Consider the following 12,265-nt stretch of genomic DNA (forward strand, 5'->3'; position numbering starts at 1 on the left):
CACTGAATGGCCACGATTTTTAGGGTAACCCCACGCACTCCCGGAAGGGTAGGCACTTCTCCCGCATTCTGCCCACTTCCAAGTGAAGTGGGCAGAATGGGGAGAACTTCCGCAGCGATCGCGGGTCCCTGTGTAGGGGGCGGGGCTTAATGACGTGAATCTTCATGAATCGCGTCATTTAGCCCTGCCCCTTATTTAAATTTGTGACAATTTGCCACTGAGGGGGTGGGGCTTAATTATGTGCATAGTCAGGCCCCACCCCCGTCGCGACCCACCTGTTTCTCCTCCCTGGGTTCTACCGGGGAGGAGATAAAGAAAGTAGGCAAGTATGCTGCATTTTCATTGCCACACCCCTAATACCGCCCCCAAACAGTCCCTGACTGTCAATCACACTGATGCCAGGTCCTCACTGTGACTGTTGGTAATAAAACTTGGAGCAAGCGCAGTGTGTCTCATACACATGCGCAGATCGCGATAATCACTCAACTGCTTAAACATCGGCACATTACAGCATGTACAACTACAGATGAAAGGGAGTTGTAGTTTCACATGATGTGAAGCTGAGCAAGCAGTGCAATCAAGCTGTGGGAAAAGGCAGCCAAATACTTAGTTGTATAGGAAGAGGCATTAGCAGCAGGAAGCTGGAGGCTTTGCTAGTCACTCATTGTTAAGACCTCACCATCAGCACTGCATAGACTCCTAGATGCTCTACATCCAAAAAAGCAGTAATGCAAAAGAAAAGAAAAAAATCAGAGGGGAAACTAAAAGGTACTTGTGCTTATTACAGATTTAGTCATCAGACAGATTCTTTCAACAGCAAAGGAGTTTAGAACCAAAAGATGGGCAATTTGTAAGGAAAATACATGGGATGAGGATGAGTATTTTGTGAATAAAAGGTGGCGCTTGATGAAGTTTGATAGAGATTAGGGTATGCTGTTCAAAGAAAACACCTCAAATGTCTGAAAAAGGGTATTTTAAACTAACTTCTACAGGCCTATTTACTAATACATGGCGATAGGTCTGGGTTTCTACGACCACTTATCGCAGTAACATATAACCAACATTTTATTAGTAAATTCTCACCTACTCCGCTGCCTCTGGGACTTGGGGGGGATATGAGCATGCCGGGATCTGGTCAGAATGTCAACATTTAAGGGGCAGGCATACTGTACACATGGATCAATATATCATTACGATATGAATGATAACGATATCGTTCAACGATATATATTGTTCACATCGTTCCGTTTGTATGCAATGGACAACCAACGATGCGCACTCCCGCTGAACGATAACGATATCGTCCATCGGGCATGCATGCAGGCCAATCTGGACAATATCATTAATTTTCTATATGGGAGAACGATCGTTGGTCGTTCATCGTTGGTGAAATCGTTGGTGTGTGGATGAACAATATCGTTTATCCAGTACACCAGGATTTTCAAGGGAGATCGTTCAGCGATATCGTTCGCTTAACAGATCGTCCCGTGTGTACCCAGCATTAGAATGACAACATGGAGTTTAGGTGGACAAGTAATATGTTCGGTTAAAATGTTGACATGTTCATAATGTTGACATTTAACATGTCAACACCAGAATGACGACATATAGTTATTTGTTTATATTTAGTGTAAGGGTTAGGTTTAGGCTAAAATAAGCAAAAAAGATTATGTCTTCATTTTGGTGTCGACATGAGCATGTCAACATTTTATGAATGTTGACATTTCTAAATGATTTTCGACCTAAAGTCCATGTCGACATCCTGGCTGTTGACTTTCAGAACCTGTCAACATTTTGGTGTCAACATTCTGAATGCCGACTTTTCATACCACACCCGTGCATGCGTGACCCTTTTAGCACATTTATGTGTAGTTGAACTGAAAGCCCGGACTTCGGATTTTAGTTGCATAATAATAAGAATAACAACATGAATATATATATATATATATATATATATATGTGTGTGTGTATATATATTAACAAATGAAAAACTGCTTTATTCAAATATCTTAATATTTTTTCTTTAAATGTTATTCTTTTATTGCTATCCTGAGATGGAGAGAACAGAACAAGAATTGCAGCGATTCTCATACATATCCCCATTGGGATGCAGTCAGGATACTGGCGGGTGCTATCCCGCCCGCCGATAGCCCGAGACTTACATCCCAATGTGGGACTAAAGATAGGCGTCGCCTATCATTAGCCCCACTATGGAATCCCGACACCTGGCATACTGAATAAAGGAATGTCGGGTGTCTTAGCGTCTAGCCGCGCGGGGGGAGACTTAGAGTTAGGCACCCCCCGGGAGGGTTATGGTAAGAGGGGGGTTAGGCTTTGGCACCACTAGGGAGGGGTTAGGGTTAGGCACACCCCGGTAGGGTTAGGTTGAGGGTGCGGGGAGGGGGTTAGGTTTAGGCACTAACGGGGGGGGAGGTTAGGGTTTTGGCAGTAGGGGGAGGTTAGGGTTAGGCACCTCTAAGGGAGGGTTAGGGGGGAGAGGGGAGGGTTAGGGTACTTACCTTCACCTGTTGGTATTTGCTCCGGCATTCCCTACCATTATCCTTGTTAAATCTTGGGAAAAATCTATCCCCGAGCAAATATTTATAACTTTCCCCCAGGGATTTCCTTCAGCGATGGCCACGCTATCAGCAGCAGTAACCACTTGATAGAGAGGGCGAATCACTGTCTACGGCAAAAACACCCGTGCTTTCTGGAGATATGGCTTTTGTGCTGCGTTATGGAGGCCCTCAGGATCGTGATAGCAGAAGGTCAGTTAAGGAAAATAAATACTTTAGTGTTCTATTATATCATTTTTCCCTAATAAAGATATTTTATTTATTTTTTAAACAATGGTTTTTCCTGCTCCCTTAATGAATCTGCAACTAGAAGTCCAAGTGCAGTGAGCATGTATTACGCATGCGCAGAGGGGACCAAGACAGGCCAGCGAAACGGTATGTGTCCTATTACTGCTGCCAGCCAATATTGCTGGGGAGCAGGGCCGGCCGGACCCAGAGCCGTCTCTAGACTTTTTCAAAGGGACATAATGCACCCAAAAAAGGGCCATGGCCTCATGGGAAGGGCCAAGGAAGAGATAGAAGAGGCCAGGAGATGCTGGGGATGAAATAAGAGGAAGCTACAAGCAAGAATTATAATAAACAGAAATTTGACAGGCTCAAACAGCGCCCCCTGACCTGTGGTGCCCTGTGCGATGGCACCAGCCGCACTACCCTAGCTACGGCCCTGGCCGGACCTATATGCCTGGTACGCGGCCGCGTAGAGCGCCAGACTGAGGAGGGCGACGGAGCAGTAACCCGGCCGGAGGCTCGAGTCCCTGCTGGAGGGGGAGGAGGGACCGCTCTCCTCTCCTCTCATCTATAGAGCGATGAAGCGATAGGATCACCAAAGTGATGATCCGCGGCCGGGTGACCGGTCATGTTCCTCTGGGCAGACTGTGTCCCTGTGACACAGCTGCCTGCACAGGCGCGCCACAGCGCTCAGGAGGGCGCCCGCCGACGTCACTGCCAGCCAGAACTGTTCCCCACTTTCAGTCCTCTGCTGCCGCTGTTGGAGCCAGCAGGTAAGTTTGAGTAAGGGGCTGTGATGTAGGGATGCTGTGATGGAGGGGGACTGTAATGGAGGGGTGCTGTAATGGAGGTGACTGTGATGAGGGGGAGTGAGAAGGGCTATGTTAAGGGGCTGTGAAGAGGGGATATGAGGGGCTGTGATGGAGTGGCTGTGATGAGGGTGATATGAGGGGCTGCGATGGAGGGGTGCTGTAATGGGGGGGCTGTGATGAAGGTAATTGAGGTGACTATGATGAGGGGGAGTGAGGGGCTATGTTGAGGGGCTGTGAAGAGGGGATATGAGGGGAGTGAGAGGGGCTGTAATGAGGGGGGTTGTGATGACTGGGTCTGTGGTGATGGGTGCTGTGAGGGGCTGTGATGAGGGGTGCTGGGCTCCATGGGGGGGATGAGTGAGCTAGGATGAAGGTCCACTGAGGGGTGCCAAAATCTATTCCCGCTTACCAAAATACTTTGGCTCGGGCTGGCCCTGCTGGGGAGATGAGTATCATTCAGTTGTCCTGGCGAACTTTACTTGTTAAATTGCAGAATTAACCGATAGCAATAAAAAACAAACCTTTTCGCTGCAAATTGGTAAATAGACTTCTTATTCATTATTGCAGCCAATATGATGGTCTACTGGCAACTCTCCCTGCAATCAGTAATGTTCTCCCCTGACATCATTACTGAATAATTATATTCCATTTCACAGTCATTGCTGGGTAGAAAGTAACAGTTTGTTTTACAGTGCATATGTAACAAACTGTGAAGTCACTGTCCCAAAAGAAGTTACAAATCCAACTCTTAACAAATGAATGAGATTAAACTTTCCCAGTCTCAAAGACTTTTCCACAGTATGTGAACTGGGACCCCTCCCTGTGCATCTGCCAGCAATTACTTCTAATCTCCATAGGACAATGACACATACTGTAAGGAAATGCAAAGTACTGTACATTGACTGATGCATCACTAATATTATATTTAACTTTATCACTTCCACAGAAAAAATATTCAAAGTATGATTTTTATGTAAATGACTTTCCCCAGGGGAGAATTAAATATGTCTGCATAATACTGCCGGTCTGCAAAACAGAGATTTATTAATGACCCCCTTTTGGATGTTCCTTGACAGTAACTATCTGATTAACTTTAAATACTATAATCACGTGAAAGTAGAAATGCTAGAAAATATATTTATGAGTTAAAAACATTTCTCAGGAAATAGTCTTATCAATATATAAGTATTCAATATTTTCCGCTAATTGGTACTAAAATCATTGCCTGCAAATATGAATGGGTTAACAGGGATGTTACCCTTGGGATTTGCAATAAGACCTGGTACAAACTCATGTCATTGTCAAATGGGACAGGACAGTGGCAGCTAACTAATATGAGTAAGAAGACAATGAACCCAGCAAGTTAACCCTATAGCTTCCAGAATGATTAGGCACAGCACTCAAAGATGAAAACATGATCCACACTGGGAAAGGTCTAATCAGATTCGTTTTTCAGTCGCCGCACCTAGGTTCATTAAATAATGCAGAAACAAGAACATGTTTCAAAAAATAAATAGGATAGTATTACTATATACATTTAATATTTGTATCCATATATTATTTGAGAATTAATCAATGCCTATATTTGACTGCATCTTCACACATCAACTAACAATATTCCACCTGAAGAATAGTTTCCTTAGCATCCCGTTTGTATGCTAAAACTGGCAAGCCTGAAGAAAAGTCTGGAATTATATAGCTCAGTGATCTGCATATGGCTCTGCTCTGTATTGCGCAAGTAGCATGTACTCCATATTACAGACAGACACACCTTTTGCAAAGGCACCAACACTATGACAAACACTGCAACACATTCAGGAATAAATGCTATGTACAACTACAAATACAGCACCATTTGCACATAAAATATATAATGCATGAATACAGCAAATATGAAGTTAAAGTTAATTCATGTTTACTAAATTCTTCTTTTATATTATCGCAATAATAATAAATATATGTGCAGCTGTTAGCATCGTTTACCACACTGCAATAATATTATATATTACATGTAACATACATACAATGCAAAGTAGACATACAGACACCCACATATACAAATATATTTGGCATTTCTTTTAGTCTGGTATATTGCCACTTAAGCCCTGGACAGGAAAGTTTGGAAAACTTTCATTTTTCCAGGAAAGGGCTCATTTCTGTACAGTAGCCGGCTGCAGCAGCATGTAACACGTTCCCCTTCTCTAAAGCTTAAATGAATCACCCCTTGCAACTTCTTACGTTTATATTAAGTTTATCCTCTGCCACTTTAAATGCCTTGAAAGAGTACAGTACATATTACAGCCACTGAAGTCATCTTACCAGTTAATGTTATTGTGCCAAGCATAACTCCTTTCTTTAGCAATCCTTATCCAAGACCCTCAATAACACAGTAGCCCCCCTATCCAATGTAACGCTGCTGGAAGGAGCAGCAGCTGTATTATTCCTTGTTATAAGAGGGGAGAGCAGATGTCCTGTGAGGCTTGCTTGGAAATGGGTAGTGTTATAGCAAGGTCCCAGCTAATTGGAAGAAAATGTATAACATCCTCCGCTATCCTTGGTGGGATCTGTGGAATGAGAGGAAAGCTTCCTACACACTACCTTTAACAACTTTCCTGAGTGTGAGCTGGTTGAGTGCACTGCATCACACCCCCTTCCTCCAACCCCACCCTATGCTATTGTCTGCCAGCCCCCCAGACCCCAGGAAAGGTCTTTACATTGTTTGAGCTGAAGGTGGCTTAACTATGACTCACCCAGATCTTTACATCCAGTACATGACTTCACAGACAGAATAATGGAATAGCATTTGCAAATGAAAGCTTACCCCCTTATCTTTTGAACTAGCTTTATTTACCATGGGAATCTCATTTTCTAGTTAAACCTGGGGGTTTTATAAATGTAAATTGAACTCGTCTTTTAGACTTTTGTTCTTTTCATTTATTTTTTTAAGTAGATCTCAGTAGAGAATATGTAGGAACAAGAATGCAAAAAAAAACCTATCCTTCCCCCATTAAAGAGTACTCTTGTGCCAAATGGGAAAACAAATGTTTTCTTATGAAACGTGTGAATATGCTTGCTGTGTTTGTTAGGACCTGGATATTTGAGTAGGTTACTTTGCTAGGATGTGATAAAAAAAACAAGTAACGAAAGCGATTAGATGACAAATAAAAATGTTTGCATAATACATCTACTCTTGTCTATAAATTGAATTCTTTTTTGAAATTAACCAGTATAGAAACCAATTTTTTTTTTAATCTGACCACACACACTATGTGATGCAGTCCACACATGTGGGGGCCAATGTTAACAGATATGAACAGGTCACATTTAAAATGGAAAGATTAATATACGATCAGCTATCCACGTGCTATGGTCTACACAATATGTGTGTCTAGCAAGGACTTGTGAACTAGTACATCTTGGGCACATGAGTGTGGGAAGGATGGAATAGAGTTAATACAAGCTATTGGTGGAGTGACTTGTTGGGGGCATGCTCAGAGCTGAGCTTATTTTGCATTTGCTCTCCCCCTCCCCTAAAAGTACTTTGAAATCAACTTACCAAAAAATATGCCATCTAATGTGCCTGTTGAAATACAGAGAGAGCGCTCTTTGCCAATAATGTGAAGCAATAACCTTTACCAAGATGGCCACCATCTGCATTTCTGCGCATGCGCAGTGCCATCTTACTTATTGTATTTAAGTGCCACAGTGGAACTCAGACGTGTTCCACTTAGCTCTGTGAGACCCTGCTATATGTCGGGAGATACCCACACTCACAGCACTGCTACCTACATACAGTCACCGGCTGGTAATCTGTATGCTCCACACAAGCTACGCTCCATGCTAAGAGTCTGTGAATGCATGACTGTGAGTATGGTTGTACAAATCACATTACTGGTAAATAAACCACCCTACTGGTTAAGTATTGGGCTGTTTTGTCACTCAGAGGGATCCGCTGGTGTATACTATTACTCTGCCATACCATCGCCAATAGTACACACATATTCCAACGGTGCCAGTAGGTCAACGCACTTAAATTGGGACATTCCCACCTAAATAAGGTATGAATTCTGTGAAGACATGGAACAGAGAGAAAACACACTGTGTAGTTGTGAGGGTGGAATAAAGATGATACAGCATGTGCAGTGGATGGAAGAGAGAAAATACGGACTGTGGAGGGGATGGAAGAGAGAGTATACACACTGTGGGTAGGGATGGATCAGAGATAATATGGACTGTTGAGGGGATAGAAGAGAGAGAATGCAGACTGTGGAGGGGATGGAAGAGAGAGAATGCAGATTGTGGAGGGGATGGAAGAGAGAGAATGCAGATTATGGAGGGGGTGGAAGAGAGAGAATGCAGATTGTGGAGGGGATGGAACACAAATAATATGGACTGTGGAGGGGATGGAAGAGAGAGAATATGGACTGTGGAGGGGATGGAAGAGAGAGAATGCAGATTGTGGAGGGCATGGAACAGAGAATATAGACTGTGGAAGGGAATGGAACAGGTATAGTACAGATTGAGGGAAGGGTTGGAACATAGATAAAACAAACTGTTAGGGGCGATGGAACAGAGATAATACAGACTGTTGGGGGAGGATGGAGCAGAGATAATACAGACTGTTGGGGGGGATGGAGCAGAGATAATACAGACTGTTGGGGGGGATGGAGCAGAGATAATACAGACTGTTGGGGGGAAATGGAGCAGAGATAATACAGACTGTTGGGGGGGAATGGAGCAGAGATAATACAGACTGTTGGGGGGGAATGGAGCAGAGATAATACAGACTGTTGGGGGGGAATGGAGCAGAGATAATACAGACTGTTGGAGGGATGAAACAGAGATAATACAGACTGTTGGAGGGGATGGAACAGAGATAATACAGACTGTTGGAGGGGATGGAACATAGATAATACAGACTGCTGGAGGGGATGAAACAGATATAATACAGAATGATAGAGGGGAAGAACATATATAATACAGACAGTTGGAGGGGATGAAACAGATAGTATAAACTGTTGGCTGGGATGGTACATTTTGTATATAATACATGCTGTGGAAGGGTATGGAACAGAGAGAAGTTCTCATAGGTCAAGATCATTTATATTGTTTTGTCATATATGTGCATTAATGGGCCAAAAAAACCCCACAAAAGCCTGCATTGACTCCCATTCCAAATAATTACAGCATAGAGTAATAATGTCCAACAAAAATGCACTATTTCTTTTATTTAAAAATGCTGGTGCCGAAGGTTACTTCCACCAAAAGACATGATGTGTGAAAATATCCGGCCCAAACCTCACGTTATGTGCAAAGCAATTATTATCAACTGTATCTCAACTTTCACTATCCTTTCCTGTCTTTTTTTATGAACATGTTGAGTAGTGTGATTCATTCTCAATGAAGCAAAATTTGATCATCCTGCAATTATTTCCTGCTATTCACTCACAAACAACTTCCTACAAACACTGACACAACCAAACACAATCCTGTTAGCAGTAGGTCATGGGAAGTCTGCTTATGAAAGAACTAGTAACAGTTGAACTAAATTAAGGAGTTATAGGAATACAAAATGTATTAAAACATCTCAAGTTAGCCAAAAATTGTAATATTTTTATTGCTCTACAGTATAGTAGGGGTTCCCAACTACAGTCCTCAAGGCACACTAACAGTCCAGGTTTTAGGGATAGTCGTACTTGAGCACAGGTGTCTTAATTAGTTCCTCAGTTATTTTGATTTAACCATCTGTGCTCAAGCATGGATATCATTAAAACCTGAACTGTTGGTGTGACTTGAGGACCAAGTTTGGGAAACACTGATCTACAGGTAGCTGCAGTGGCATAGCAACAGCCCCCGCAGTAAGCAGTGCATCGAGATGGAGAGGCGCCTTCCCTGCTCTGCTAGCATCCATTCCACTGCCTCTATTGCTCTCCTTCATTATTGCATAAGTCACTAGGATTTTTGTCAGGGGCAAGACAGTAATTTTGCTCCCCCCCTGGTAATTCCCCCATAGTAATGCAGCAGTGCCCCTATAGTAATGCCCCCTTCAGCAGTGCACCTATAGTAATGCCCCTGTAGTAGTGCCCATATAGTAATGCCCCTGTAGTAGTGCCCATATGGGAATGCCCCTGTAGTAATGCTCATATAGTAATGCCCCTGTAGTAGTGCCCATATGGTAATGCTCCTATAGTAATGCCACTGTAGTAGTGCCATATAGTAATGCATCCATAGTAATAATAAAGATACACTGGAATTATAAGAGGAGGAGGAGCAGCCAGCACAAACCTCTTCTCTTTCTTTTTTTTTCATAGTGGGCACCGACACATCCAGATTCCACGGCTCCTGTGTGCAGTACCCGGCGGCTCTGGGCTTAAACTCCGCCCCTGGACTTAAGCCCCACCTCTTATTGTTGCCGGACTTAAGCCCCGCCTCCCAGTGACTTCAGTCTTCAGTCTCTAGGAAGGCAGGGGAGGGTTAGAATGGTGTAGACGCAGTGACACGGCTAGTCCCATCACTGCAAGGGGGCATGGCTCTGTGGTAATTGCGTCCCATCCATAGATTTAAATACTCAGGTCTGAGGTCTGCCGGAGTCGGACTTAAGTTAGGTCAGCACCCTCTGTCCTTTTCAGCTCCTGGAGCTTGTGCTCCACTGGAACCGCCCTCCCTACGCCCCTGGTAGTGCCCATATGGTAATGCCCCTGTAGTAGTGCCCATATAGTAATGCCCCCATAGTAATGCCCTTGTAGTAGTGCCCATATGGTAATACCCCCATAGTAATGCTCCTGCAGTGCCGCTTACACACAAAAAAAAACATTACTTCTTAAACCCCGCTCTTACGACCGCCGCCGTCTGGTCTGCCTGGCTGCATGGTGCCCATGGGGAGAGCCGGAAGCTGGAGTTCAAATTATAATGCCCACAACTTGTTTGTAAGTGCTGCAAATATATGCACTCTTTTTCTGTGTAGCTCACATAAAGAAATACATAAGCAGTGATATGCATATGACAAGTAAAAAGTAAAAATATATTAGAAATAAAAATTAAAAAGTTAGTCTCCTTATTTCTACTGGTCTGTGATTTAAACTACCCCCAGTGTAATTTTAGTGTTTATAAATTCTCCCCATGTTGAGGATTGGGTAAGACCCTCATGGGCTGCTTTCTCTGTAAGATATTTTATTTTTTATTTTTTTTGTGGGGGCAGGAAGATCTGTTCCTAAGGGGTAAGCCCTTATCAATTTTTGGATGAAAGTCGGGTGACTGTGAGTCATGTAGTGGAGTGTGGCATCAGTCACAATGCTTTATAGGTAACATAATTTGCTTATATATGCAGGGCCGGATTAAGGGGGGGGGGGGCGTTCATCCCTGGGCCCCCACACACGGAGGGGTCCACACTAGCAGCGGTGCAGCCTGCACCCGCCACTAGTGTAGTGTATACCGCAGTGAGCACGGCCACATGACACAGTTCCAAACACAGCCGCCGGCGGAAGCTGTGTGTTTGTTAGAGCAGCCAATGAGAGTCAGACAGACTCTCTTTGGCTGCTGCATCAACGGAGGGAGCCGGCTGGAGCTCACCCATGAGCTCCGCCTTCTGGCTCCCCCCGCAGCATGTGATGATGGGAGAGATGTCATGATGCTGACGTCTCTCCCATAGTGCAGTGGAAAGCCAGTACTCGGAGAGGGCAGCGGCGGTCGCGTCAGAGGCGGGGATTCAGGCAAGTTGTGATTTATTTTATTTTTTTGTGTGTATTTATAAAAGGCATTGCATAGGGGTTGGCTGCTACAGGGGGCACTGCATAGGGGGGCCGCTACAGGGGGCACTGCATAAGTGGGGCTGCTACAGGGGATACTGCATAGGAGGGGCCGCTACAGGGGGCACTGCATAAGGAGACACTGCATGGGGGGGCCGCTACAGGGGGCATTGCATAGGGGGGCTGCACTGTATAGGGGGGCCGCTTCATGGGGGCACTGGGGGGCACTAATAGGGTCAATGCATAGGGGGGACAACTTATTGGCCCCACTGTATAGGGGGACCACTACTGGGGGGCATTATATAAGCACTGCATAGGGGGACCACTCCTGGGGGCACTGCATATGGGCAATACTACAGTGGGCACTGCATAGGGGGGACCATTACTGGGGGCACTGCTACTGGGGACATTGCATAAGGGCCCCCACAAGTTTGTTGCCCAGGGGCCCCCACAGACCTTAATCCAGCCCTGTATCTATAAATTATTATACCTGCAATGCCGCTTGTTTGTATTTAATGCAGTGTTTGCACTCTTTTCCTATGCCTCTGCCTGATTGACAGGCAGAGGCATTTAAGGGGCGGTGCGGGGATGACAGGTGTTCCTGGATGCAGGGGCGTGTTGGTCTAGTATGGTGACAGAATACACTAGTATGGGGACAGAATTCATCAATTTACGAAAATATTATTTTTTTGGAGCTTGATTGTGGTAGCATTCGCCATCTTCAGATGGTGTTTGCTACCGCTACCCGCTCCTTTCCTATGGAAAGGAGTCCCGTGTCGCGAATAGGGATCCTTCTGGATCCCTCCGCCCCTGTCCGGCTCCTTCTGCCGTCGGGGCTCTTGTGCGAATGCTGTGCACTGCTCTCGTGAGCAGTGATTAAGAGTCACTCGCTGGGACAGTTGAT

At 44.7% G+C, this 12,265-nt stretch overlaps 1 protein-coding gene across 2 annotated transcripts in view; it reads right to left on the minus strand.

Annotated features, from left to right (window-relative positions):
- Nucleotides 1-12,265, minus strand: part of AKAP12 (A-kinase anchoring protein 12) — a 176,317-nt gene that overhangs the window by 24,057 nt on the left and 139,995 nt on the right. The window contains exon 1 of one of the 2 annotated variants that reach the window (XM_088474403.1): nucleotides 5,936-5,980. The exons of the other annotated variant lie outside the window; for it this stretch is intronic. Within the exon in view, the coding sequence (XP_088330529.1) occupies nucleotides 5,936-5,960 (25 nt within the window). The 5' untranslated portion in view covers nucleotides 5,961-5,980. Of the gene's footprint in view, nucleotides 1-5,935; nucleotides 5,981-12,265 lie in introns of those variants that run through there. 2 annotated transcript variants of the gene reach the window in all.

Source organism: Taudactylus pleione, unplaced genomic scaffold (assembly GCF_031769625.1).
Source record: "Taudactylus pleione unplaced genomic scaffold, aTauple2 ptg000154l, whole genome shotgun sequence".
Lineage (NCBI taxonomy): Eukaryota > Metazoa > Chordata > Amphibia > Anura > Myobatrachidae > Taudactylus > Taudactylus pleione.